The sequence below is a fragment of the Pristiophorus japonicus genome, chromosome 12 (assembly GCF_044704955.1).
Source record: "Pristiophorus japonicus isolate sPriJap1 chromosome 12, sPriJap1.hap1, whole genome shotgun sequence".
Classification (NCBI taxonomy): domain Eukaryota; kingdom Metazoa; phylum Chordata; class Chondrichthyes; family Pristiophoridae; genus Pristiophorus; species Pristiophorus japonicus.
Genome location: NC_091988.1, coordinates 31,365,207 through 31,382,539, shown reverse-complemented (window position 1 = coordinate 31,382,539; position 17,333 = coordinate 31,365,207). Strand labels below are relative to the sequence as shown.

The window sequence follows — 17,333 nt, the reverse complement described above, 5'->3', positions numbered from 1 at the left end:
AGCTCATATACCAAAATGACACCTATGATGATGAAAGTCCTATTAAACGGCATCCCGGTACGCATGGAGCTAGACACAGGGGCAAGCCAGGCACTTATGAGTGTCCAACAACTCAAGAAACTATGGTCACTCAGAGCTAGCAGACCCAAACTAGAACGCATTGACACGCAATTACGGACGTACACCAAAGAGATCATCCCAGTGCTAGGCAGTGCAATAATGGATCAGAGAACCGGCTGCCACTCTGGATTGTCCTGGGAAACGGTCCCGCGCTTTTGGGGAGGAGCTGGCTAGCCGAGATGAACTGGAAATGGGGGGGGATGTGCACGCCATTTCATCGGTGGAGCGAAGTTCACGCTCACAGGTCCTACAGAAATTTGAGTCACTATTTCAACCTGGTGTCGGGACTTTCAAAGGTACCAAAGTAGTGATCGCACCACCCCGGACGCCAGACCAGTGCACCACAAAGCCAGAGCTGTGCCGTATGTGATGTGGGAGAAAATTGAGAGTGAGTTGGACAAGTTGCTAAGAGAGGGCATAATTTCGCCCGTTGAATTCAGCAACTGGGCAAGCCCCATCGTCCCTGTCCTAAAAGCGAATGTCTCGGTCAGGATCTGTAGCGACTACAAGGCCACTATTAACCAAGTGTCACTTCAAGACCAATACCCGCTTCAGAGAGCGGAGGATCTTTTTGCCACGCTGGCAGGCGGCGAACTGTTCACCAAGTTGGACCTCACTTCAGCCTACGTGACCAAGGAACTGGCCGAAGTATCCAATCTACTGACCACCATCACCACGCACAAGGGGCTGTTTATCTACAACAGGTGTCTGTTTAGCATTCGATCAGCGGCCGCCATCTTTCAAAGGAACATGGAAAGCCTGCTCAAATCCATCCCTGGAACAATCGTATTTCAGGACGACATCCTTATCACGGGTCGAGACACCGAGGAACGCCTCCACAACCTGGAGGAGGTGCTACACTGACTGGACCGGGTAGGCCGACGACTAAAGAAGTCCAAGTGTGTGTTTTTGGCCCCAGAGGTCGAGTTTTTGGGCAGGAGGGTTGCCGCAGACGGGATCCGGCCTACCGAATCCAAAAGGGAGGCGATTCGTCGTGCGCCCAGGCCCGGCAACACATCGGAGTTGCGTTCATTTCTGGGACTATTGAACTATTTCGGGAACTTTTTGCCGAACTTAAGCACATTGTTGGAGCCGCTACACGTGCTCCTGCGTAAGGGTTGCGATTGGTTTTGGGGGGACTGTCAGGAACGGGCTTTCAATCGGGTGCGGAACCAGCTATGTTCTAATAAGCTGTTGACTCTATACAACCCCTGTAAGAAATTGGTTTTGACATGTGATGCATCATCCTATGGGGTTGGGTGCGTGTTGCAGCAGAGTAATGATGAGGGCCAACTCCAACCTGTGGCTTATGCCTCCAGGTCGCTCTCCCAAGCAGAACGGGGATATGGGATGGTTGAAAAGGAAGCACTCGCATGTGTCTACGGGGTGAAAAAGATGCACCAGTACCTTTTTGGCAGAAGGTTAGAGTTAGAAGCGGACCACAAGCCGTTAACATCCCTGTTGTCAGACAGCAAAGCTGTCAATGCCAATGCGTCAGCTCACATACAGCGATGGGCTCTCACGCTGGCTGCGTATGACTGCACCATACGGCACCGGCCAGGCACCGAAAATTGCGCTGATGCACTCAGCAAGTTTCCATTGGCCACCAGTGAGGGGGCAGCGGAGCAAAGCGCTGAGATGGTCATGGCCATTGAAGCCTTTGACAGCGCAGGCTCCCCCATCACAGCCCGCCAGATCAAAATCTGGACCAAGAGAGATCCCCTCCTATCCTTGATTAAGAAATGTGCCTTGACTGGATATTGGGCGCCCGCACACTGAGCATGCCCCGAGGAGGTCAGACCGTTTCACAGACGGATGGATGAGCTCTCCATCCAAGCCGACTGCCTACTATGGGGCAGCCGGGTAGCCATGCCCCAGAAAGGAAGGGAAGCATTCATCAGGGAACTCCACAGCGAGCACCCAGGCATCGTGCTAATGAAGGCCATTGCCCAGTCACATGTATGGTAGCCAGGAATTGACTCAGACCTGGAACACTGTATTCGCAGGTGCACGACGTGTGCACAGCTGGACAATGCCCCCAGGGAGACCTCACTCAGCCCGTGGCCCTGGCCCACCAGGCCATGGTCACATATTCACGCCGACTACGCGGGCCCGTTCATGGGAAAAATGTTCCTCATTGTTGTTGATGCGTACTCAAAATGGATCGAGTGCATCATATTGAATTCGTGCACGACATCCATGACTGTGGAGAGTCTTTGCGACCCACGGCTTGCCGGACATCCTGGTTAGCGACAACGGCCCATGTTTCACGAGCTATGAATTCCGGGAGTTCATGGCGGGTAATGGCATCAAACATGTCAGGACGGCACCGTTCAAGCCGGCTTCCAATGGCCAGGCGGAACGTGCGGTCCAAATCATAAAACAGGGCATGCTCCGGATTCAAGGACCCGCCCTTCAATGCCGCCTCCTGCTGGCCTATAGGTCCGACCGTATTCGCTCACGGGAGTCCCGCCCGCGGAACTACTCATGAAACGTACCCTTAAAATTCGGCTGTCCCTCATTCATCCTGTCCTGTCAGACATTGTTGAGGGCAAGCGCCAGTCCCAAAATGAGTGCCATGACCGTAACTCAAAGTGGAGATGTATTGAAATCGATGACCCTGTATTTGTTCTTAATCATGCTTTGGGGCCCAAGTGGCTTGAGGGTACTGTAATTGGCAAAGAGGGGAATAGGGTCATAGTGGTCAGACTTAACAATTGACAGATATGCCGCAAGCATCTGGACCAAGTAAAAAAAAAAAAGGTTCAGCATGGACACTGAGGAACCCGAGGAAGATCATGAGATGTTGCCCACACCACCGCCAGTGAACGAGCAACAAGAACATTCAGCAGTGTGCACAGTCCCTGCGGCCAGCCCGGACAAGCCGGAATCACCACAGGTGACAGAGACGCATGCCAAGGCTCAACAACCAGAGCCCCAACTTAATCTTTGACCCCATAAGACGTTGCGGGGCGGGGGGGAGGTAATGTCATGTATGTAACCTTCATGTAACTGTAACCTTCATAACAACACTGCATACTGTATACACCTAAGAAATGAACACCTTGACCACAGGGGATGAACTTGTGGGAGACACTCCTCACCTGGTCATCCAGGTATATAAAGGGAGGTCCCACGCAGGGTCATCACTTCTTGGTCCTGTGAATAAAGGTTCAGGTCACAGAGTGACCTTGTCTGCAGAATGTGCCTCGTGTGAATTTATAGTAGTCATTACAAAGAAGAGGGGAGAAAAGGGCGAAGAAAAATGGAGAAGGGAGGAGAAGGGAGCAAAAGACTGGAGAAGGGAGGAGGAGGAGGAGGAGGAGAAGTAGTAATGAAGAGAAGGAAGGAGGAGAAGAAGTGAGAAAGAGGAGGAGAAAAAGAGGAGGAGGAAGAGGAGAAGGGAGGAGATGAAGACAAAGACAAAGAAGACGAAGACAATGATGGAGGAGGAGGTGGAGGGAGAAGAGTAGAAGGGAGGAGGGAGGAGAAGAAAATAAGAGAAGAGGAAAGGAAAGAGAGGAGGGGAGGAGGTAGAGGAACAGCAGCAGCAGCAACAGCAGAAGCATTCTATTTCACACTCCCAGCCATGAGCATCTAGAGGTCGTTCTGTAAGGCCATCTGCAGTGTCCCCCACTGAAAGTTGGCAGCCTTCCAGCAGCTATGATGCAGTCACTGGGGCGGCACTGCATGACATCAGTAAGATAGGCAAAAGCTCACACAAGAGAGTCCCTAAGGGAATGCACAATTGATTATTTGATTTCTTTATACCATATTGGATGGATGGATAGATGTATAAAGTTGGATTGGAATGTTTGCTTTGTGGTGGCTTCTATTTCAGCATTGTGGCCAAGAGGACACTGTGAAGGTCAGTAACAGATGGAAGGCGAGGTGTGGGACAAATGCTGAAGGGGGAAATTGAGGTTGTGGTCACTGGTACTGCAGGCCGATCATTCCATCCCGGATATCCTGGCCAGAAAGGGGCTATATGGGTTGCATCCTTCCTTCTGCGTTTTCCTCTTCTGCGTCTTCCTCTTCCCTCTGGAAGCGGATGCTTGAAATCTGAAATAAAAGCAGAAAATTCTGGAAATACTCAGCAGGTCAGGCAGCATCTTGACCTGAGATGTTAACTCTGTTTCTCTCTCCATGGATGTTGCCTGACCGACTGAGTATTTCCAGTATTTTCTGTCTTCTCAGAGGCCTTCCTTTACCGTCTAAAGCCTTGCAAGCATTCTGCATTATTCCCTGCTTTTAACATGCATTGCAGCAAGCCGTTAAAAAAAAAAAGATTTTATTGAAGTAAGTCCAGAAGCTTAAATCCAAACTTACCTGAAAGATGTGCGTATCCCTTTAAGAAGTGTTGATAGGGTGTAGGAGAATGAGGAAAATGCCGACAGATTGTATATAAAACTCGCTTATAAATGATAGGAAATGGCCGTATAACCGGAGGTGGGTAAAAGTGAGGCGGCCGCCATTATTTTGCCAGAATCGGGCCTTAATGGCCGGTGGTAAGTCAGCCAATTCCGAGACCATTATTTATTAAATTTTACTAGTATTGCACTTTCAGCCATTCACTTCGCTCTCTATGGCCAATACCACAGAAGATTGACTAGTATATAAATATTTATTGAGGATTTTTTAATACTTACTTTGATTCTTATATTCAGAGCCTCAATACCTTTACTTTTTGCTTCATTCACATAGTCTATCATGTCCAACATTTCTTTTGTACTCTCAGGAATGTTCAAAGCTTTATTGATAATATATTCAAACTCGTGACAAATCCTACAAAAAAAAAAATCATAAATTATAATTTTATAGTCAATGGGCTCAAATTTGATAAGATTTTGAGATATTTATTGGAAAAAAAGTCTTGGTGGAAGATTTAAATACATACTCAGAAAATCCAATAATATATAATGTCAACTGATATATAATGACAACCAGAAACAGGATAGGGCTCTGGGGTGCGAGCAGATTGCAGCCTTCCTCCAAGTTCAGGGCATTATTAACCATACCATACATGCTTCATTCTGAGGCCTCTTTCAGACAAGCCATTGCTTTCAGTAATTGCAAAGACTCTACTGTACAACTGGTGTGTGATCATCAGCAGTACATCATGCAGGTCGATGGCCACATTCCTGGCAGTTGCTGTGATGCAGTTATATTGCAGCAATCCTCCATTCGCTGCTCTTTGTCCCTGCATAGCAAGTGAAAGGCTGGCTGCTTGGAGACAATAACTATTCCATGCACACTTAGTCCCATGACTCCCCTCAGGAACTCATGCTTGGCAGCCGAACTGGAGTCAACTGGAGCCAGCATTGAGCAGACCTTTGGAGGTCTCAAGCTATGACTCAGTTGTGTGGACAGATCTGGTGGCTTCCTCCAATGCAGTCCAGAAAGAGTGTCCTGTATGATAGTGGTTTTCTGAACAACTTTGCTCTGCAACAGGGACAACCCGTGGAGCCAGCATTAAAACAAGCATAATGAGGAAGACAGCACTGATGAGATTCAGGATGGTGAGGAATTGGGAGGACTCCAAAACCTGCCTGCAAGTGTCAACCATGGCTCAGTGGGTAGCATTCTTACCTCGGAGTCCCACTCCAGAGACTTGAGCACAAAAATCTGGGCTGACTCTGCAGTGCAGTACTGTACTGTCCCATTATGCAGGTACAGCAAGTGATCAGGAAGGTGAATGGAATCTTGGCCTTTATTGCAAGGGGGATGGAGTATAAAAGCAGGGAAGTCTTGCCACAGTTATACAGGGTATTGGTGAGGCCACACCTGGAATACTGCGTGCAGTTTTTATTGTGTTCCTAACACAGTACGAGACTGCACACAGGGAGGTTAAATTAAGTGACCTCTCTTTATTTAGACACTCCTGAGTGAAGGCCTTTGGGGCCGGCTTATATACAGTGCTCCCAAGGGATGCTGGGATCCCTTGGACTTCAGGGGATGCGCTCCCTGGTGGCGGAACATGGGAGTGCATGCTTTACAGATATACAACATCACTCCCCATCAAAGTCAAAGTTAAAACTATTTAGGTGAGGCGGCCGGGAGCCTTTCTTTCCCTGGTGGACTGCCTCGGTACAAATGTCTGTTCTGGTGTGTTGGCTGTGTCCTCGCTGGGCTGGCGTGTTGTTGGTCCTGCAGGGCTGCTGGGTGAGCCTGGCCTTGCTGGGCTGTTGGGCGTGATGCGTTCGATTTCCTGGTCCGGGGTGGTGTCGTTGATCCTTTGGGTGTGTGTTGTGGGCTCGAAAAAGGTGGTGTCTGCTGTGGGTTGCTCAGAGCAGTCTGTGAACCGCAGCCTCGTTTGGTCCAGGTGCTTTCTGCAAATTTGTCCATTGTCTAGTTTGACTACAAACACCCTACTCCCTTCTTTAGCTATCACTGTGCCCGCGATCCACTTGGGACCATGTCCATAGTTTAGCACATACACAGGGTCATTCAGATCAATTTCCCGTGACACAGTGGCACGACCATCGTTTACATTTTGTTGCTGCCGCCTGCTCTCTACCTGATTATGCAGGTTGGGGTGAACCAGCGAGAGTCTGGTTTTAAGTGTCTTTTCATGAGTAGCTCAGCCGGGGGCACCCTTGTGAGCGAGTGGGGTCTCGTACGGTAGCTAAGCAGTACTCGGGACAGGTGGGTTTGGAGTGAGCCTCCTGTGACTCGTTTAAGGCTCGGTTTGATTGTTTGTACTGCCCGCTCTGCCTGCCCATTGGAGGCTGGTTTAAACGGGGCCGAGGTGACATGTTTGATCCCATTGCGGGTCATGAATTCTTTAAATTCGGCACTGGTGAAACATGGCCCGTTGTCACTGACCAGTTTGTCAGGCAGGCCGTGGGTGGCAAACATGGCCCTCAGGCTTTCAATGGTGGCGGTGGCGGTGCTTCCCGACATTATTTCACATTCAATCCATTTTGAAAAAGCATCCACCACCACCAGGAACATTTTACCGAGAAACGGGCCCACATAGTCGACATGGATCCTCGACCATGGTCTGGAGGGCCAGGACCATAAACTTAGTGGTGCCTCTCTGGGCGCGTTGCTCAACTGAGCACACACGCTGTATTGCTGTACACAGAACTCTAAGTCAGAGTCGATACCGGGCCACCACACGTGGGATCTGGCTATCGCTTTCATCATTACTATACCCGGGTGTGTGCTGTGGAGATCAGAGATGAATGCCTCCCTGCGCTTTTTGGGTTACCCCACAACAGGCAGTCTGCCTGAATGAACAGCTCGTCCTATCGCCGCTGGAAAGGCTTGATTAGCTCTTGCATTTCAACGGGGATGCTGGCCCAGCTCCCATGCAGTACACAGTTTTTTTACTAGGGACAGCAGAGGATCTTGGCTGGTCCAAGTCCTAATGTGGCGGGCTATGAGAGGTGATTTATCATTTTCAAACGCTTCCATGACCATCAACAAGTCTGCGGGCTGCGTCACCATCAACAAGTTTGCAGACTATGCCATTTCCACCCCCGTGGTAGGCAATGGTAGCCGACTGAGAGCATCCGCACAGTTCTCATTGCCTGGCCTGTGGCGGATGGGATAGTTATACGCTGGTAGCACAAGTGCGCACCTTTGTATGCGGGCTGAGGCTTTAGTATTTATCCCCTTGTTTTCAGCGAACAGGGATATGAGGGGCTTATGATCAGTTTCCAGCTCAAATTTGAGGCCAAACAGATACTGATGCATTTTCTTTACCCTGAACACACACGCTAATGCCTCTTTCTCAATCATGCTGTCGGCCCTCTCGGCCTTAGACAAGCTCCTGGAGGCATAGGCGACAGGTTGCAACATCCCCGCAATGTTAGCTTGTTGTAATGCACACCCAACTCCGTACGACGATGCATCACATGCTAGCACGAGTCTTTTACGCGGGTTATACAACACATGCAGCTTGTTGGAGCATAAAATGTTTCTGGCTTTCTCAAAAGAAATTCCTTGGTTTTTTTCCCCATACCCAGTTCTCACCTTTATGCAATAACACATATAGAGGCTCTAAGAGGGTGCTTAACTTCGGGAGGAAGTTACCAAAATAGTTGAGGAGTCCCAGGAAGTTCGTGGCAGTTCGTGCACTGTGCCCTTGTACGTGACCTTGATCATGGCGTTGCCCAGGGCAGTGATTAGCTCTTTGGTGTAGGTTCCCAATTTCGTGTGGATGGGGCTCAGGGCTGGTCTGAATACCTTGTTGCACCACAGTCTCTCAAACATCTTTTTACTCATGATGGATTGGCTAGCGCCAGTGTCCAGTTCCATGGCTACGGGTAAGCCATTCAATTTTACATTTAGCATTATAGGTGGACATTTTGTCAAAAATGTGTGCGCCCCGTGTACTTCAGCATCTGCCTCCTCTCCGAGGTTCAAAATTGCGTTGATCAACCATGGACCGATCTTCCTCTGCCACGTGGTCGTAGCAGGTTTTGCAGAGCTTGCAGCTCGTCTGCAAGCTCTTTGGAGGTGCCCCATTGTTCCACGGCGCTTGAAGTGGCGTGAATAGGCTGAATGGAAACCTCCACAATGCCTTGCATTCATCCTTTGTTGCGGACTGAGTCATCTGGGTCACCCGAGGCCTGCTGGCAGTTGCAGACTCGTGGTTTCTGCCCTGTACATTTCTGCTCGCAAACACAGTTCCAGTTAATTTATGAACATTGCTAACACTTGTGTGCTGAGAGATTTGTTTGGTGTTATCACTGGTGGACATAAACACCTGTGCTATCGCAATGGCCTTATTGAGGGTCGATGTCTCTACAGTCAAAAGTTTTCATAGGTTGGTCTCTTGGCCAATGCCCAGTACAAAAAAGTCTCTGAGCATTTGCTCCAGGTAGCCATCAAACTCACATTGTCCTGTAAGTAGCCTTAGCTCGACGACGTAGCTCGCCACTTCCTGACCTTCAGATCGCTGGCACGTGTAGAACCGATACCTTGCCATCAGCACGCTCTCACTCAGGTTAAGATGCTCCCGAACCAGTGTACACAGCTCCTCATATGACATATCTGTGGGTTTCACCGGAGCCAGAAGATTCTTCATGAGGCTGTAGGTCGGTGCCCCACAGACCATGAGGAGGACCGCTCTCCTTTTTGCAGCGCTTCCTTCTCCATCCAGCTCATTGGCCACGTGATAGTCAGAGTAGGAATCGCAGGATAGTGCAGATGAATACGTGGCTTGAGCAGTGGTGCAACAGGGAGGGATTCAAATTCCTGGGGCATTGGAACCGGTTCTGGGGGAGGTGGGACCAGTACAAACCGGACGGTCTGCACCTGGGCAGGACCGGAACCAATGTCCTAGGGGGAGTGTTTGCTAGTGCTGTTGGGGAGGATTTAAACTGATATGGCAGGGGGATGGGAACCAATGCAGGGAGACAGCGGGAAACAAAAAGGAGGCAAAAGCAAAAGACAGAAAGGAGATGAGGAAAGGTGGAGGGCAGAGAAACCCAAGGCAAAGAACAAAAAGGGCCACTGTACAGCAAAATTCTAAAAGGACAAAGGGTGTTAAAAGAACAAGCCTGAAGGCTTTGTGTCTTAATGCAAGGAGTATCCGCAATAAAGTGGATGAATTAACTGTGCAAATAGATGTTAACAAATATGATGTGATTGGGATTACGGAGACGTGGCTCCAGGATGATCAGGGCTGGGAACTCAACATCCAGGGGTATTCAACATTCAGGAAAGATAGAATAAAAGGAAAAGGAGGTGGGGTAGCATTGCTGGTTAAGGAGCAAATTAATGCAATAGTTCGGAAGGACATTAGCTTGGATGATGTGGAATCTATATGGGTAGAGCTGCAGAATACCAAAGGACAAAAAACGTTAGTGGGAGTTGTGTACAGACCTCCAAACAGTAGTAGTGATGTTGGGGAGGGCATCAAACATGAAATTAGGGGTGCGTGCAATAAAGGTGCAGCAGTTATAATGGGTGACTTTAATATGCACATAGATTGGGTTAACCAAACTGGAAGCAATACGGTAGAGGAGGATTTCCTGGAGTGCATAAGGGATGGTTTTTTAGACCAATATGTCGAGGAACCAACTAGGGGGGAGGCCATCTTAGACTGGGTGTTGTGTAATGAGAGAGGATTAATTAGCAATCTCGTTGTGCGAGGCCCCTTGGGAAAGAGTGACCATAATATGGTGGAATTCTGCATTAGGATGGAGAATGAAACAGTTAATTCAGAGACCATGGTCCAGAACTTAAAGAAGGGTAACTTTGAAGGTATGAGGCGTGAATTGGCTAGGATAGATTGGCGAATGATACTGAAGGGGTTGACTGTGGATGGGCAATGGCAGACATTTAGAGACCGCATGGATGAACTACAACAATTGTACATTCCTGTCTGTCGTAAAAATAAAACAGGGAGGGAAGGTGGCTCAACCGTGGCTATCAAGGGAAATCAGGGATAGCATTAAAGCCAAGGAAGTGGCATACAAATTGGCCAGAAATAGCAGAGAACCCGGGGACTGGGAGAAATTTAGAACTCAGCAGAGGAGGACAAAGGGTTTGATTAGGGCAGGGAAAATGGAGTACGAGAAGAAGCTTGCAGGGAACATTAAGACGGATTGCAAAAGTTTCTATAGATATGTAAAGAGAAAAAGGTTAGTAAAGACAAACGTAGGTTCCCTGCAGTCAGAATCAGGGGAAGTCACAACGGGGAACAAAGAAATGGCGGACCAATTGAACAAGTACTTTGGTTCGGTATTCACTGAGGAGGACACAAACAACCTTCCGGATATAAAAGGGGTCGGAGGGTCTAGTAAGGAGGAGGAACTGAGGGAAATCCTTATTAGTCGGGAAATTGTGTTGGGGAAATTGATGGGATTGAAGGCCGATAAATCCCCAGGGCCTGATGGACTGCATCCCAGAGTACTTAAGGAGGTGGCCTTGGAAATAGTGGATGCATTGACAGTCATTTTCCAACATTCCATTGACTCTGGATCAGTTCCTATGGAGTGGAGGGTAGCCAATGTAACCCCACTTTTTAAAAAAGGAGGGAGAGAAAACAGGGAATTACAGACATCGGTAGTGGGTAAAATGATGGAATCAATTATTAAGGATGTCATAGCAGTGCATTTGGAAAGAGGTAATATGATAGGTCCAAGTCAGCATGGATTTGTAAAAGGGAAATCATGCTTGACAAATCTTCTGGAATTTTTTGAGGATGTTTCCAGTAGAGTGGACAAGGGAGAACCAGTTGATGTGGTATATTTGGACTTTCAGAAGGCTTTCGACAAGGTCCCACACAAGAGATTAATGTGCAAAGTTAAAACACATGGGATTGGGGGTAGTGTACTGACATGGATTGAGAACTGGTTGTCAGACAGGAAGCAAAGAGTAGGAGTAAATGGGGACTTTTCAGAATGGCAGGCAGTGACTAGTGGGGTACCGCAAGGTTCTGTGCTGGGGCCCCAGCTGTTTACACTGTACATTAATGATTTAGACGAGGGGATTAAATGTAGTATCTCCAAATTTGCGGATGACACTAAGTTGGGTGGCAGTGTGAGCTGCAAGGAGGATTCTATGAGGCTGCAGAGCGAATTGGATAGGTTAGGTGAGTGGGCAAATGCATGGCAGATGAAGTATAATGTGGATAAATGTGAGGTTATCCACTTTGGTGGTAAAAACAGAGAGACAGACTATTATCTGAATGGTGACAGATTAGGAAAAGGGCAGGTGCAAAGAGACCTGGGTGTCATGGTACATCAGTCATTGAAGGTTGGCATGCAGGTACAGCAGGCGGTTAAGAAAGCAAATGGCATGCTGGCCTTCATAGCAAGGGGATTTGAGTACAAGGGCAGGGAGGTGTTGCTACAATTGTACAGGGCCTTGGTGAGGCCACACCTGGAGTATTGTGTACAGTTTTGGTCTCCTAACCTGAGGAAGGACATTCTTGCTATTGAGGGAGTGCAGCGAAGGTTCACCAGACTGATTCCCGGGATGGCGGGACTGACCTATCAAGGAAGACTGGATCAACTGGGCTTGTATTCACTGGAGTTCAGAAGAATGAGAGGGGACCTCATAGAAACGTTTAAAATTCTGACGGGGTTAGACAGGTTAGATGCAGGAAGAATGTTCCCAATGTTGGGGAAGTCCAGAACCAGGGGACACAGTCTAAGGATAAGGGGGAAGCCATTTAGGACCGAGATGAGGAGGAATTTCTTCACCCAGAGAGTGGTGAACCTGTGGAATTCTCTACCACAGAAAGTTGTTGAGGCCAATTCACTAAATATATTCAAAAAGGAGTTAGATGAAGTCCTTACTACTAGGGGAATCAAGGGGTATGGTGAGAAAGCAGGAATGGGGTACTGAAGTTGCATGTTCAGCCATGAACTCATTGAATGGCGGTGCAGGCTAGAAGGGCCGAATGGCCTACTCCTGCACCTATTTTCTATGTTTCTATGTTTCTAAAGTACTGGTCTAGCCATTCGACATAGGCTTCCCAGTCCTCACCCTCCGAGAACTTCTCCAGGATGCCCACAGTTTGCTGCATCTTTGCGCTGGATTCGTATACTCGTCGCCAGTTATTGTGTTCCTAACACAGTATGAGACTGCACACAAGGAGGTTAAAGTAACAGTGACCTCAGTCTTTATTAAGACACTCCAGAGTGAGGAACAGGCCTTAGGGGCCGGCTTATATACAGTGCTCCCAAGGGATGCTGGGATCCCTTGGGACTTCAGGGGATGCGCTCCCCGGTGGCGGAACATGGGAGTGCATGCTTTACAGATACACAACAGTTTGGGTTTCCATATTTTAAAAAGGATATACTTGCTTTGGAGGCAGTTCAGGGAAGGTTCACCAGGTTGATTCCGGAGATGAGGGGGTTGACTTATGAGGAAAGGTTGAGTAGGTTGGGCCTCTACTCATTGGAATTCAAAAGAATGAGAGGTGATCTTATCGAAACGTACAAGATTATGAGGGGGCTCGAGAAGGTGGATGCAGAGAGGATGTTTCCACTGATAAGGGAGACTAGAACTAGGGGGCATAGTCTCAGAATAAGGGGCCGCCCATTTAAAACTGAGATGAGGAGGAATTTCTTCTTTCAGAGGGTTGTAAATCAGTGGAATTCGCTGTGTAAGCTGGGACATTGAACAAATTTAAGACACAGATAGACAGTTTCTTAACCAATAAGGGAATAAGGGGTTATGGGGAGCAGGCAGGGAAGTGGACCAGATCAGCCATGATCGTATTAAATGGCGGAGCAGGCTCGAGGGGCCGTATGGCCTACTCCTGCTCCTATTTCTTATGTTCTTATGTTCTTATTTCTCGCCTGAAAAATGATCAGTTAAAAATCGCAATACTGATGGGCACCTTAGGCATTCCTTGGATGTCCAAGGCCTACCTGATGCAATTTTCAGATGGGTCCATAAACGCTTGCACAGCATGCCTACCTGAAACAGACAAGAGAATGCTTGTATATACAAATCAGGGTCCGAGCCAGAATGCTTTTCCTGACGCTACAAAAATTCTGCAATCCACTGCCAGCCACTGGATGAGCCCCTCACCAGTGTGCCTCCTCCCCTACCCCCCACCTTTACTGATCACTTCCAGCTCTGTGGGTAGCACTCTCGCTTCCGAGTCGGAAGGTTGTGGGTTCAAGTCCCACTCCAGAGACAAGCACAAAATCTCAACTAACATGCCAGTGCAGCATTGAGTGAGTGCTACACTGTCAGATGAGATGTTAAGCAGAAGCCCCCTTTTCTCTCTCAGGGGGACGTAAAAGATTCCATGGTTCTATCCCTGGTGCCCTGGCCAATATGTATCCCTCAATCAACGTGATAAAAACAGATTATCTGATCATTATCACATTGGGACTAAATTTCCGGCCTCACCGAGTCTGTACGAAGTGCAGACGGACCCAGTGAGGCCTCACAAAAGCCGCTTTCCAGGGCTCGATGCGCATGCGCCGAAAACCAGCCTTTCCGATCTTGACAGATCCTCCACATCCCCGGGAGAAGGACATTTGCCCAACTCATGCCCAGCGAATGTCCTTCAAACTCTTACACCTGGTGAAAGTAGGCACGTAGCTTACCTTTACCAGCGTAAGAGTTTTAAAACATACGAGTTAAATTTAAAAACATATTTTTGTTAAAAACCTGCCCATTAAGGTAAGTTTATTTTAAATTGTATTCAAACACATTAAAAAAAATTCCAAAAAAAATATATTTTTTCTAAAACATTTAATTAACTTTAATTTCAATTAATTTTAAATATGTGAGGTGTTTTTTTTAATTTGTTATCTTGTGTTTCTTGTTTTAGGGGTTTATTCGCATTGATAATAATGGGAACTCGTAAAAACAGAGTTCCTATTATTATCAATGAGAATACTGCAGTGATTGATGGTCCAAGCCCATGTGACTCCAGCTTTTTCGCACATGCGGTGAAGTCCTCTCCCCCTGTGCTACGCTTCGAATGAAGGCCTCCAACCGGAATCGAAGGTGCCTCCAGGTACTTCGGCAAAAAAAATTTGGGTCGGAGGCATTTGTCCGAAGGAAGCCTCCAACCGGAATTTTAGCCCCATTATGTTTGTGGGAGCTTGCTGTGTGCAAATTGGCTGCTGCGTTTCCTGCATTACAACAGTGACAACATTTCAAAAGTATTTCATTGGCTGTAAAGTGCTTTGGTGCATCTTGAGGTTGTGAGAGGCGCTATATAAATGCAAGTCTTTTTTCTTTTTGTAGCCAGAGCTCTTTGGGCCGATGTAGTTTATTGGCCGAAGACCAACATTGATATTTGTCATCTAACATTTTAAGGTCACTAGCTACTACAAAAATATTATGCACACAAAGATATCAAAAAGGATTATTATTTTACTAGTTTACACAAATGCCTTCACATAGTCTTACCTACTCTAGTGCTGATGTGGCTACAACCTTGGAGGTGGAAGGCTGCTATGGCTCAGACAAGAGCTATTACATAGAAACATAGAAAATAGGAGTAGTAGTAGACCATTCGGCCCTTCGAGAATGCACCGCCATTCAATATGATCATGGCTGATCCTCTATCTCAACATCATAGTCCCGCTTTTTCCCCATACCCCTTGATGTCTCTTTTGTCTAGAAATCTATATATCTCCCTCATAAATATATTCAGTGACTTGGCCTCCACAGAATTCCACAGGTTCACCACCCTCAGTGAAAACATTGCTCTTCATCTCTGTCCTAAATTTCCTACCACGTATGCTGAGACTGTGACCCCTTGTTCTAGACTTTCCAGCCAGGGAAAACATCCTCCCTGCATCCAGTCTATCCACCCAGTCAGAATTTTATATGTTTCAATGAGATCCCCTCTCATTTTTCTCGTGAATACAGGCCTAGTCGACCCAATCTCTCCTCATACGACAGTCCTGCCATTCCAGGAATCAGTCTGGTGAACCTTTGCTGCACTCCCTCTTTGGCAAGTATATCCTTTCTTAGGTAAACATAGAAACATAGAAAGTAAGTGCAGGAGTAGGCCATTCCTGCCCTTCGAGCCTGCACCACCATTCAATATGATCATGGCTGATCATGCAACTTCAGTACCCCATTCCTGCTTTCTCTCCATAACCCTTAATCCCTTTAGCAGTAAGGGCCACATCTAACTCCCTTTTGAATATATCTAACGAACTGGCCTCAACAACTTTCTGTGGTAGAGAATTCCACAGGTCCACAATTCTCAGAGTGAAGAAGTTTCTCCTCATCTCAGTCCTAAATGGCTTACCCCTTATCCTTAGACTGTGACCCCTGGTTCTGGACTTCCCTAACATCAGGAACATTCTTCCTGCATCTAACCTGTCCAATCCCATCAGAATTTTATATGTTTCTATGAGATCCCCTCTCATTCTTCTAAATTCCAGTGAATATAAGTCTAGTCGATCCAGTCTTTATTCATATGTCAGTCCTGCCATCCCGGGAATCAGTCTGGTGAACCTTCGCTGCACTCCCTCAATAGCAAGAATGTCCTTCCTCAGATTAGGAAACCAAAACTGCACACAATACTCAAGGTGTAGCCTCACTAAGGCCCTGTACAACTGCAGTAAGACCTCCCTGCTCCTATACTCAAATCCCTTCGCTATGAAGGCCAGCATGCCATTTGCTTTCTTTACTGCCTGCAATACCTGCATGCCTACTTTCAATGACTGATATACCATGACACCCAGGTCTCGTTGCATCTCCCCTTTTACTAATCTGTCACCATTCAGATAATAATCTGCCTTCCTGTTTTTGCCACCAAAGTGGATAACCTCACACTTATCCACATTATACTGCATCTGCCATGCATTTGCGCATTCACCTAACCTGTCCCAAGGCCCCCTGCAGCCTCCTAGCATCCTCCTCGCAGCTTGCACTGCCACCCGGCTTAGTGTTATCTGCAAACTTGGAGATATTACATTCAAAACTGCACACAATACTCCAGGTGCGGTCTCACCAAGGCCCTGTATAACTGTAGTAAGACATCCTTGCCCCTGTACTCAAATCCTCTTGTGGTCAGTGACGTCTAGGGGCTCAAGCCTGAGATGATGCAGTTACAGATTGTAGCTGCTGGGCGAGTCTGGCTCGGATACCAGTGGGCATTGATTGAGGAGGAGGTAAGGATGGAGACATGCTGTCATCCTTAGAGATGGCAGCATGTGCCAATGCCATTGTACGACTGTCCCTGCTATCAAGCTGCAGATCAGCACTGCCAAGTTTATATGAGCAAAATGCATATTAAATGTGGACACAGGAAATTTTAATGGAAAAATGTTGGCACAAAAAGTGTGCCAAAAAAGTAGCAACAGGAAGTCAGGTCGTGCAGACACAAGTATATGCAGATGTAAAGTTTTTAATATTTTATAGATTTGTTACTTTCCCTTCCCCATGGCGACTCCTATCTCTCTAGTCAGGAATGTGCAGCCCACACAAGTCTTCATGAAGTTTGTCAATGTAAGCAACCTACTTCCAGGCTTCTAAACATGTTGCTAGAAGATGTACAAAAAGCCTGGTTAGGACTCTCTTTTCAACTTCCTGCCCTTGCTGGAGAAAACATCTATCCTCTCCTGTAATGATGGTAAGAATAGTATCATGGGAATCGCCTCATTACTGCAATGCATGCAATGGCATCTCTTCACATCCCTCGAGTTGTCACCTCCAAAGTCCCCATGGATCCATTCTGGCCCCCTCTCCTTTTCATCTACATACTGCCCCTTGGCAGCACCATCTTCAGACATGGGGTCAGTTCTAGCCCTCCACAACCT

At 47.4% G+C, this 17,333-nt stretch overlaps 1 protein-coding gene across 2 annotated transcripts in view; it reads right to left on the bottom strand.

Annotated features, from left to right (window-relative positions):
- The window catches only part of dnah12 (dynein, axonemal, heavy chain 12), a 393,315-nt gene that overhangs the window by 287,639 nt on the left and 88,343 nt on the right, over window positions 1-17,333 (bottom strand). For both annotated transcript variants that reach the window (XM_070895275.1, XM_070895274.1), the window contains one exon: window positions 4,770-4,905. In XM_070895275.1, coding sequence (XP_070751376.1) covers window positions 4,770-4,905 — 136 coding nt within the window. The remainder of the gene's footprint in view (window positions 1-4,769; window positions 4,906-17,333) is intronic.